The sequence below is a fragment of the Argopecten irradians genome, chromosome 2 (assembly GCF_041381155.1).
Source record: "Argopecten irradians isolate NY chromosome 2, Ai_NY, whole genome shotgun sequence".
Taxonomy (NCBI): domain Eukaryota; kingdom Metazoa; phylum Mollusca; class Bivalvia; order Pectinida; family Pectinidae; genus Argopecten; species Argopecten irradians.
The window spans coordinates 36797841-36810726 of NC_091135.1; the positions used below are offsets into that span (position 1 = coordinate 36797841).

The following is a 12886-nucleotide window of genomic DNA, read 5'->3' on the forward strand; positions in this document are numbered from 1 at the left end:
ATACAAGAGATCTCAAGAAAGATTAACAAATTAAGTGCTACAATCTGCTAACACATTTATCAGACCAGCCCTATAAATAAAAATATACTAATCTCCACTGAAACAACATGGCCAAAAATAACAGGCAAGCTATATAGTTTTATTTAGAGAAGACAAGAGGCGGTGTATAAACACAATATATGAACATTCTTTTTTTTTTTTTTTTGTAATTCTTTTATTTTTCCAAAGTGTCATTTCATCAATACAGTAAGTAAATATATAATAATTACACACAATCATACATACTTCCTCACTAACATTTTCTTATACCCACAATTGTGATGCCTGGTGAAGCAAAATGAAGCAAACAATAGAACCCATTGATCTATATCTATTGTTCAGAATCTTGCAGGAATATTTGGTTTGCTATATGTAAGACTTCATTATATGTCTACCTTCCTCAGAGCCATTTATACAAACTGTAAATGTATGTATTCTCTGTCACTTTCACTAATATATATCTGCAACCTTCTTGGCTTCATGAAATTTTGTGGATTTTTTTGTATTGATCACTGTCCATCAGAACTAATCAGGCCTGCTATATCTATATAAAGCTAGAATCATAAAGGGATTCTGGAGGATGTAATTGTAGTAACTTGTTATAGAATCTTGATTAGTTCTAGGTAATTTGTCACCTGCAATGTGTGAACATATCTCCATGTAATTAAATTGAAGCATCTGCCCTTACTTACTAGTGTATATATAGCATCTGTACCTGTACAGCTAAAATATGCACCCGATCCAGGATGTTATATTTTCCTTAGCCTATATATATATGTGTGTGTGTAACATGTAACATATATATATATATACACATATATATATATATACAGGTTACTGGACCACATTGGTTTACATATTTAATCTAAAATAATATTACACATAATTGTGCCATATTATTTCAGGTATTCTCTTAAACTATGACTTAATAAAATGACATCTGTTACTAGCTAATGTGCCCATCGTTTAAGCATACAATATGCAGCTGACCCTAATGTATCAGTGATACCCCTTCTTTGCCATTTGATTTCCATGTCAAATGACTTTCCTCTGTGACTTATAGTCTTGATGTGATTTGCAATTGAAATAATTTTTAGTCCTTGTAGTTGATTTTTTTATTTGCAGCAATCTATTTTCTTGAATTTTTCATAAGTAGGTTGACAGTACAGATGCCTATCTAGATACAAAGGACAAGATATATCAGTACTTAGTATCAACTACACTTTGCCAGCACAACAATCCTCTTCATCAGATAATATAGCCAGAACACCTTCAGATTTAAAAAAAAAAAAAAAAAAAACACGCCTCACTTTCGGTGAACTAAATGTATACACAGAGGTCATCACTTTACAGTTAAAACAGTCCAATAGTTAAAACAGATCCTGTCCAATTTTCCGCCACCTATCTAAACAAATGTACAAATGGGAAAGGCTGATACCAAGTTTCCTTAGCAGTTCACCCCAGTTAGTATAGGCATTATCTATTTCAATATAGGCACTAGCCTTGATTTAGTTAAGCCTGAATTTCATGTATAAATAACAGAACTGTCTCAATATAAGGTACGTGTGTAAGCTATATACAGCATCTCTATTCTCTAGATCTGTTTTTTGTAAAATGTTGGTAAAATGATGGTTTATATTATATTGTTGAGCTGAAATGAATATTCGCGAATGAAAACCTATTTACCAAATATTTAATTATAATTTATATTATTTGAATATTTATTAAATATTTACCTCCCTTCCCATATCCCTCATGATGCATTATTACGTCATGATTCACAAGTGAAAATTGTAAGTTTTACTTTCGTTTTATTCGCCGATTTTGCAAAGTTATATATTTACTTGCCAATTTAGCAAAGTAAATCTCGGTAAAAGTGTTTAAAAGAAATATTATATATTGGAAATATAACGAAATGAAAATAATTATGTACCAAATACATGTTCAATCATAAAATGGTTTCATTCACGGTAAATCGGCTGACTGAAGCGTGGTTGATTTACAATCAACTCAATGGTGGACTCATTTTTGCTAGTTTTTTGCAGGACCGTTATTGGGAAAATAATAGTAAAATCTTATAAATGATAACAGTCAGTTTCATGTGATTGTTTAGCGACTATAATGATTCTTGGATTTGACTTCATGCATGAATCTTCAAAATTACTCTATATTTATACTGATTACTACATCTTTTACTTCAAGTAAACACTCTAAAAGTTTCCAGATGAAATATTTGCTCAAATACCGATATCCTAACAGAGAGTTAATTCATATCTATTGATCCAATATTGACTTTTAATTATACAAGCTAGCTGAAATTCTTCCACTATAGTCTAGCCCAACAGGGTATAGGTATACCTAGTTGAGACACTTAACAGTCTTCAATATTTGTGCATCTTTGAAGCAATATATTTGCTGAAAATTTCTTCAATAAAATGATGGGGGATCCCAATATGGTATGAGGTAACTAGTAAAATGATGTGGTTCGAGCATGATTAGTCCCACCTTGCAGTGATTGTAATGTTATGAATATTACATAAGGGACTATATACATGGGAAGTCACAAACACCAGGCAGTAGCTAGGAGCAATCATACTCTCAAAGACATTTTACTATTTTGAAAATGTCAGTGATTTTCATACTCAATAATTTCAGGGACTTGTACCTTTTGCATTGGGAAAAAACAACTTTTTTTCATTCTCAAAATGTGCATATTTGGGAAAACATTCACATGAAATTACTGGGGAAATAAAGCCAAAAGTCCTTTAAAGGAAGGAGCATTTATTCAACCTAAACACCTAAAAAAGTCAATGAATATTGTAATCCATTTACTTATATAAGATAAAAAAAGAAATAATATCAAATGTCAGTGCATGAACTAATATTGATAAGTTTTTGGTGTGACGAATATTTCAAAACAAAATCAAACCATTTCAATAACCATCTGAACATGTGAAATGATCAAATCTGTAGTTAATCTATGAAAATAAATATGATCATATTCAGATTCAATTAACTTGCAGGGTGAGAGGGGCTATCTTAGGCTTAACTGCCAATAATACTAATTACAGTACTATAGACATTCCAAATGCTAGATTACTGTGGACCCATTTCCACAGTTAAGTCTATATACATGAACACATCATTGACGTAATATAACTATATATATTTGTCTAAGGAACCTCATTGGCCATAAAAATTTAGCAAATCACTATCATCGTATTTAATTTTAAAATGAAATTATGTACATAATACATGTGACAGCTACAGCCATGGCTGTCTTTATTGTTTCTAAATTAAAATGTCACAAGCATCTTCCGCATAGATATCTCTAAACATTTCAGTTATCATTTCATTTTGTATAATGCAACTATTATTGCATGCACAATGAAAAAGAGTTACACTAATGGATTCTGGGAAATTAATTTTCCATGTTGACAGCTTGCCGGAAATTAAAAGATACCACCTACAATGATATTAATATGTAGGTAATTTCATTTCTTTCAGCTGTACATATAGGCATTACTGACTTTCTTTATACACATAAAGGATATTACTTGTCTCTTGATGAATAACAGTCATATCTTATTGAAGTAAAGGATAGAAACTTTGACATTTTTCATTATTGTGTGAGAAACAAGGATCATTCTATTGATTATATTTTTTACATCTGTGTTCTAGGTCTAGACTATAGCCTAGACCCGTTGGATACTAGTACATGTACCATATTTGCCGCAATTAGCGCCCCTCCCCCTTCCCCTGTTGTACAACATGTGATGCCTCTAATACCAGCATAGTATCACATATCACATGAACTTCTCAGTCTTTCACATGTGAATCACAACATAATAATTCGTTCCAAGGATAAAAGATATACATTTAGCATGTTTACTATAACAAATTAATGTACCATGAGCACAGAAAGATTTAAAATATGGCTTACTTTTTTTCGTCCACAACTTACATTTTGGTTCATTCATAAGCGCCACACTTTATTACAATTATTTAAGCACCCTGAGGCGCTAATTACATTAAATATGGTACATAAGTCAACCTGTTCTGATAACTATTTACTATCCTCCTTTAATTTTAGTTCCATACATGGGGCACAAAGTTCCTAGAAAATTATAAACAAAGTTATAAACATAAAATTAATCAAAGCAGTAAAACATTCAGGGCCTGCATATCAATCAATAATTAATTTGGTCCTCTGTGGACAAATTTAAATGATTACATGATTCTAAAATGTTGTAAATGTTCTATAATCTAAAAAAGAACAACTTTTGCATTACCTGTCAATACAGTGAAAGGTTGCTAGGTCAAACCTTGGTAATTTCCTTTAATAGTGTTATATTAAACCTTGTTAATAACAAATACAATCCATTATGCCACTTAATAATATAAAATTATTAGTATTTTGTTGTTCAAGATTTGACATTTGGACTAGGGACACAGCATCGTAATGTGATTCATTGGGATGTGACATGTATTAAAGTGTAGCAGGATTGGACTGGGTCAATCATCGGTGACCAGGTAGCTTAGTCGGTAGAGCACTTGGCTAATGTTCGGAAGGTCCTGGGTTCAAAACCCAGTCTGGCAGCTACATTTTCTCCTCTCCTGTTACAGAATTGGCACCCAACTAAATAACCCACGGTGGTGGTGTTTGGAAAGGTCTCTTATGTCTTTGAGGGCGAAGACTTCGAGAAGGAGGGAGGAGTGTAGTGGGATTGGACTGGATCAATCATCGGTGACCAGGTAGCTGCAATATTGTAGCTCAAAAGACTGAAAATGATTTCGTCTTTAGAGCTACAATTGGTGCCTATTACTGCTAATGGAGCAAAGTAATGGTTATGCAAACCATTATAAAACGTTTACTTGCATTCTATTTTACTTGTTCGATATATCTTACTTACTAGGCAACAAAACTGAACCACATAGATTATCAAATTCCCACCGAGGCATTATTTTTTACGTTATACATATGAAGTAGGGATGGGTATCGCGAAAAATTTTGTATCGCGATATATCACGACACATCATAAGTGTATTATGATACATATCATGATATTTTGGTATTATTTTTGTATAATAAGAATTGCATGTTTTTTTTCTGTCAATCACCTAAAAATAGTATGAAATAAATGTTTTGTCAATATATCACTTTTATTCTTGTTTTTATTTATAAAATGCGAGATAATGTCTGTGTTACTTCCGCTCGATGTTTTGCAAACACTTAACGTTACTACTGGACGGGACTCAGTAGCTGGGTGATGGCGACACAAGTGAGTCGTCAGGTTCCTTGTTCTGCCACTACATTTAACGATTGCCGTACACAATCGACATCCAGCGATGCTTTCCTCGTTATTTCTTTCCCCTTTACGTACTGTAAGGCCAAAATGCTGCCATACAACCACCTTTGCTTCGGATTTTTTACAAGGTTATCATTCGTGCCTATGAAGGCCGCCATTTTGAAACGTTACTAAGCACAAGATCAATCATAATCTACGTATGATAACATCCCAAAAATCCATCTTAACCTGTACATTTGTCTGAAATGTTGTTTAATTATATATTTTAGTTTTAATTTTTATACAAATTCTCATTTTAAAAATATTTCCCGTCAAAAACGAAATTTTCACTGAAATATACGGAAAATCCCCGAATGATTCTGAGTGAACCGATACGACTAAATCGTACCGCGATACGTATCGTTTTCAAAATGAACCTGGATATATTGGTATACCGATAATACCGCACACCACTAATATGAAGGTTTCTCTGAAGGGGATTTTTATGGCAAGTCCAGAAATCGTGAATATGACATCGTGTGAGCAGTACGGTAGATATTAAGAATGGTAGTTGTGTTTGTGATTTTCGGAGGCAGTGCTCCACTACGACACATAGGGACCAATTCGCACCAGGCCGAAAGGTATAGTAGGCCGGGTACGTATATTAGTTCTAGTGACCAGGTAACTCAGTCCGTAGAGCACTCGGCTAGTGTTCAGAGGGTCCTGGGTTCGAATCACGGTCTGGCCGCTACATTTTCTCATCTCCAGTTATAAAAGTAAGTTCCAAAGGTTTCTTTTCAATGTAAAGGTATATTTGACCTCAAACCAACATGTAGAATTCCCATAATTGCTGTCCCCAGATTTGTACTACAGTAGAAAATTGATCAGTAGGTAGCTTACCATAAATAGGCAATCAGTCAGAATATTGAGCCTGCGATTATGGTCAGTCGGACTAATGAGACTCTTATATCACAGCGTCAGGCATAATGCAATTCATTAAATTTGAAACATCCATTCAATTATGTGATTAGATTTCGATTAATATAAAAATGAATTATGCCTTCAAAAAAAATTTCAACATGTTTTCTGCTGAAAAACCAAGAATATTGCGAACAGGTGTTTTCCAGTGTCCGTTTATTGATGTTTATAAACTACAGGAAGTGCACTTTTTTACACTTCCGGTATGATAAACACACAGTTATAAGCATATTTTCGATATTTTCAGCCAAAATATATTCACTTACCGACAGCTGGAGCATCATATGAATCCCCTAGCAGAATTTCAGGAGCAGAATAAGCCAAAGAACCACACGATGTCTCTAAATTGGAGCCTGGTTTAAACTGGTTACTGAAACCGAAATCGGTCACCTTCACTATTCCTAATTTCTCGAAAAATACAACGTTCTCTGGCTTCAGATCTCTGTGTACAACATGCAAGTCGTGACAATAAGATACAGCTTCAACGATCTGTTTGAAATATCGTCTAGCAACAGTTTCATCGAGTCCTTTATTGTGTTTCATGATATAGTCATACATATCTCCACCATCTCCCAACTCCAGAATCAAGTATAATTTTGTTTGTGTATCGATCACCTCGTAAAGCCGTACCACATTTGGATGTTGAACTAGCTTCATACATCTTACTTCTTGAAATAAATGAGCCTTTGAAACTTCGTCTAATTTAGTTTTATCGATAACTTTTACCGCTACTTTCTCGCCGGTGAAAACATGTCTTGCAAGTTTGACTACGGCAAAATGGCCTCGACCGATCGTGTCTTCCATGTCATACAAGCCTGCGATTTTGCCATCGAAATCTTCTCTGTGTCTCCTTGCAGCCATGGTTTTTCTTGTATTATTTGTTCACCTAACTGTAAATCGTGTACTTTTTTAAGTCCATTGTGTTGCTAGTGAAAGATCATGCTGACAGTTGCTAACCGTTGGATGAATACACTCCATTTTCGGTAGTATCTGTTGCGCACAGCCATTTGCGCATTACGTCACCAAAAATGTGAACTCGAATGTGAATGAACAAGAGGGCGAGTGAGAAAGGTCACTATCTAGGTCACTCATATTTAATTAGTCTTGACGATTTAATTATTTGTATCATATATTGTATTAGTCTTACATTAATTACGTTTCTGATATATAAAGACATACGTTACGAAGAATGTAACATTGCTTTCCCGCCGACGTTCAAAATCTATGTTTCTGCATAATAATTTATTATTTTACAGAGATTTAATCTCTGCTGATCATTATAAATACAAATCAAGGGTTTATGAGTTCTTGTACAAATTTATCATAGATCTTCCAACACACAATTCATTTGTTTATTTTTTGGTTATTTATTTAAAATTTATTCACTATGTACCATATGTTGAATTCCAGCTGTACACCGTCTGCAATATGTGTAACATATACAGTATAATACACGTAGTTTGGACTTTTGTGATCGTTTAATTATCTATAATATTTGACGTAAAATATAGAACTTAATTGCATCTGGTACATTGTCACATGCGATATTTGTATACATAAATGACTAATAAAAATATATATATTCACGCTTTAGAAAGTCTTTAGAAAATTAATTCACTAAAACACTTAATTATATCCAATTTGCTGTCAATTAATAGGCATTATATCATTTACAGTTAATATTAAATTTACTGAATTATATATATATCGACTATCACATGTATATGTGATGAGAATAGCCACGTTCTGTACTAGGCTTGTACATGTATACACGGATTGATGTGTATTGATAACGTACACTTTAAAACCATTGTTGGTTGTCACCCCTCACGAATAATGAAATTCCAATAACGGTGCCCTAGTTGATAAGCTGCCTTTAAATCGTAAATATCAACTTAAGTAGGGGATTAAGTTATTGTGTGTTTGGTCTGGTCTACATTACAAAGCATAATCGCAGCTATTACTGATATGAATGATAAAGTCATACATTATATTATGATATGAATTCAATAGGCACTGTTTATTTTTAACGTATACACGATGTTTCGAGTGACAATTTATTGTTTATTATTATCTAAAACTGCTTTTAATGGTGCACAAATTACATCAGGTCCTTATTAAGCCGTATTATTTATGTTCCGCATGGTATAATTATCCATGATAGTTGCATTGGTGTGATAGAATCATGATAGAATCTAGAACATTATCTAGAATCTATTAATACTATTTTTCATTTGCAGTCTGTTTACTGTGTATAGAAATATATGTATGTTAAAAGCTACATTGGCGAATGTTTTAAACAAACCAATATGAAAGCCTATGAAACTTCCCGAGTCCAATGAGGAAGTCTCTCAGTTCCCAGAGGATGGTGTCCTCGAGCTCAGACTCGCCGATAATCTGCCCCTGGAGGATGTGTTTTGGCCTCAAAAGGATAGCAATCCCTCGCCAATCAAGGATGTTCCAGTGTCCCAAGAAGAACGTGTTTCTAAAAAAATTCTCGATTTCACAAATCATTTTGCATGATTGAATAGAAATTTTAAGATAAAGCCATAATTGCATATTCTACGTCTTGTTCTTCTGATTTCCAAGCCAGTGATGTCTAATTTTTTATCAATAAGGCAATTATTTTTCTGGTCTTACATAAAAATGCCACTGATTTCTGATTTGTGTTTATTATGACAGTGATTTCGATAGAATTTGACATCACCTTCAGATTTATATTTTCGAACAGTCCACAGAAACATAACATTATTATAGTTGAAATATGATTCTTTGCTGCCATTTTGTTGCATACGAAATACGACTCAAATACATAGTTAAAATGTAAGTGTGTGATATGTGACACGACTCTTTGCGATTTTGAGCCGTATTTTGGCGAGTTTAGTGTCACTTTGAGCCAGATCAACATGCATTAGCTGCCCATGGAAATTTTTGTTTGCTCATAAATCGTACTTTTTTTGTATATCAGCAAAACATCTATGATAATTTGAACTTAAAGTATTACGACGTGTGTAGATTCTCAAAGAAGGGAAGTAACTCGGGTAAGTTTAGAGGAATGAATAATTTTTCGCTCTGTACACTATATAGCTATCACACATCAGAAAATGAGTATGTGTAGATCTATATAACGGAGTGTTCTTCGAGCATCAACGTGTTTTTTAACAATAGGAAGGTTTTGATTTATGAAACAAAAGGAAGTCATTTATCGTTGCATGTAAGGTGTCATTTTTCATCTGTATACTGTACATGTATAGTCACCTGAGATTTACCTGTATTTCAATCAGAATCATAGGTCACGTTAGTGGGTTATGGAACAATAATTCCTTCAATATATTCTGCTACATTTTGATAACTTTAATCGTATCAATTTCATTTGACGCGGCTTACAAAATTAATTATCACTAGTCCAGTAAAGATAGGGTGTTACCCCAAAATAATTGCAACAGAATTTTTTCTTTGTTTTTCAAACAGATCTGACTTTGTTTTATACAAGAAAAAAAGTCGCCACAAATAAAAAATTGGGAAGATGTTTTTCTTGACCCTCAAAAAATTAGAAAAATAGGGATATTTGCATAATTTGCCAACTTTGAAGCCAAATATAAACTTACATGGTTATCACGAGATACTAGAAAATTAATGTATGACAAGAACGTTATAAGGACAGCTCAGATTGCCAAAAACATAAGTTGAAATCAACACAGGGAAAAAGTATGACAGCATAAAAAATTGCATAATTATGTCATTGCAACAGCTAAATATGCTTTTGTTGGATTGTTAAGATAAAAATTTGTTATTATCAACAATACCATTGATACTCATTTTGGTGGAATCAAGACTTTAAAAGTCATTTTGGTGGAATCAAGACTTTAAAAGTAAAACATTTAACTTTCACTACCTGAGATAATATGGTTGCTCAAAGTTGGTCTTTTGGCCTTTTCCAAGGACATTTTGAAGTCCAAATTGAATAATATGTCTTTTTCATTCAAGAATTATTCAGTAAGTACCGTCTCAAGTGTTTAGATAGTTATTAATTCAGATTCTATGTCGGCTATACTCACCTAAAAGAGACTACTATATCAAGATATCCCCAATATAAAAGACGTGAGGTCAATCAAATCCTCATTTAGTGCCAATTTGACTAAACTTCTCTAATTGGCTAAGTCCTTAGGTTGAAATGTCAAAAATGTGAATATCTATTATGTGACTTATCATATTGCAAAATACTTTGGCAGATATTACCACCAATGTCCATAATGAAGCGCTCTTTATAAAGTGAGATTGAAGTTTCTTTTTGATCAAATATTTGCATAGGTCAGTTTTTCATTTTTCCATAATGGAACTTGATGGGGCTTATATATTATTTTTCAATGAGATAAAAGAATAAAATAAAAGTTCAAGTTCAATTTTATACCTGAAAATCATCACAGTTCTGATTTATTTACTAGCAAAAGTTTATGACTAACGAATAATGCATATTCGAAAAATTAAGATTTTTGTATTGCAGATTTATGGACTTAGACATATTTTGGTATTCAGCCAAATTAACGTGATAGGAAGTTTTTACTACTAAATAATATGTGCCTATTTATACCGTTTTTACAACAAATGATAAAAATAACAAGTACAAAATATACAAAAAGGATATAACATATTTTGAAGCATTTGCTTTTTTATTTTCCGAAATACTAACTACCAAAATGGGTGTTTTGCCAAAAATCTAAGTATAAAAACACTTCAAATTGGCGCGATCAGTCAATTTGACATGTTAATATTTAGGTTTTTCTAGCTAATGTATTATCGATCATGCATTAATATCATAGAAAATGTAATTCTTTAAGGCATAAAACATAAACCGATATAGTTCACGGTACGATTTTATAAATGTTTGCATCTAAAAAGAACAAAAACGGTAATGCTAGCTAAATTCAAAAGGTTTTGAGCCGTTTTCATCCTTCTTCATTTCTTGGATTGACTGAAAATATTGTATCAATTCAACTTATTTGTACTAACCTTAAGTGTGTCTTACTATATACCCGATTTCATATTTCAAGTATTGCAAAAATAGCAGATATTGTACTTTAAAAGTGGTCAAAAGAGTAATTTCTATATATTTTCTTATTTTTCGAGTGTTGAAAAAATGACGTTCCGAACATGTGATTTTGGCGACTTTTTTCATGGTAAAAAACTAAGATCCTCCAACCCAAACAGCAGAAAACAAATTCTGTTGCAATTATTTGGAGGTTAGGCCTCTATTTTTCGTATTTTTACTGGACTACACGTAGCAAATGTTACTTGAAGATAATCAGTGCTTTAAAGGCCCACTACTTTTCCGTAACACAAATATAAAGTTTCTTGAAAACAGTGATAGCATCAGAAAATTTATACTGATGGTCTGAGATGAAGTTACAACACCAAACATGTGAAAGATTCCCTTCGTAATCTATGTTACCCCTGAAGTCGCAGTGATAGTAAGCTAACGCGCAGTGATTTGGACGTAAGACAATTAACATTAATTAAAAAAAAAGGAAAACTTATTTAACAAAATTGTTGAGAAGGTGATGGCAAGTGTAGTATTAACGGTAAGATAATATCTTTTGTGACTAATGTAGTGGGCTTTTAATGCATGGAATTGATATGGAGCTAATATGAAAAATATGTTTTGGTTTCCCGATGAAATAATTGTTTAAGTTTATGGTAAAGCCTATGTACGGCCGATCCGATATGTGTACGTAAACTACGTAACTCCCAGATAAAGTTTGTCTGAGGGTCAGCGCGAGGGTCATTTCTTAAGCCTGACTTGTTCGTCTGTTTCCTGTCCTTATCTTACGACATATACCAATAATGTTACGTCTATTACACAGTCTACACTATTGTCATTTGAAATGTTCTTTACTATACACTGTTAAAACAAATGTAATTATAGAAAGCATTGTAAAAAGTGGTTAGTGTATTCTTCTGTTATCATCGGAAATAATAATATTATTATCTATATAATGCTTTATGTCTATGTACATCCCCCCCCTCTCTCTCTCTAAAGCCAGCTATTTCGTTAATATGTAAAAAACAAAATGTCTCCTTGTTTATATAATGTTATGTTAATTTGTGTTTGAATAGGGCTAAAATAAGTTTGGAAAACTTTTGTCTTATCCTGTTGTATAATTAGCACAGGAAACATTAAAATTATTATGATATTTTATTACAATAAACGATTATGGACCGTATTGTTGTTCACTATAACAGCTTTAATCTTCGATTATAAATTATTCGTATGTACCCGTTATTCTATAATCACACCACTGTTTGGAATGAATATGCACACCCTGTAGTTTTATATAGCTATAAGTATAAGCTGGTTTTAATTTGATATAGTCTAATGTCCTGTCACAGCTAGGGACACTTCAGGTCACTTTCTCTTACATATGTAGGTGGTGAATACCAGCTGTAATACATTTTCTTCTGCAACGTGTTATATGGCCGGAATCATTCAGACTATAAAATATGCACACCGCCAAAGTTTTGAGTAAGATAATATTCAACTTACCAGTGCTAACTAGTCCCCTGCCGGTGAAACCGGAGGGGAC

General features: G+C 32.9%; 1 protein-coding gene across 1 annotated transcript in view; it reads right to left on the reverse strand.

The window, feature by feature from the left end:
- The window catches only part of LOC138315344 (SNF-related serine/threonine-protein kinase-like), a gene marked incomplete in the record, with an annotated part of 256648 nt that extends 249329 nt beyond the window's left edge, over positions 1-7319 (reverse strand). Inside the window, 1 exon segment of the mRNA XM_069256300.1 lies at positions 6572-7319. Coding sequence (XP_069112401.1) covers positions 6572-7166 — 595 coding nt within the window.
- Positions 7320-12886: the final 5567 nt, after the last annotated feature.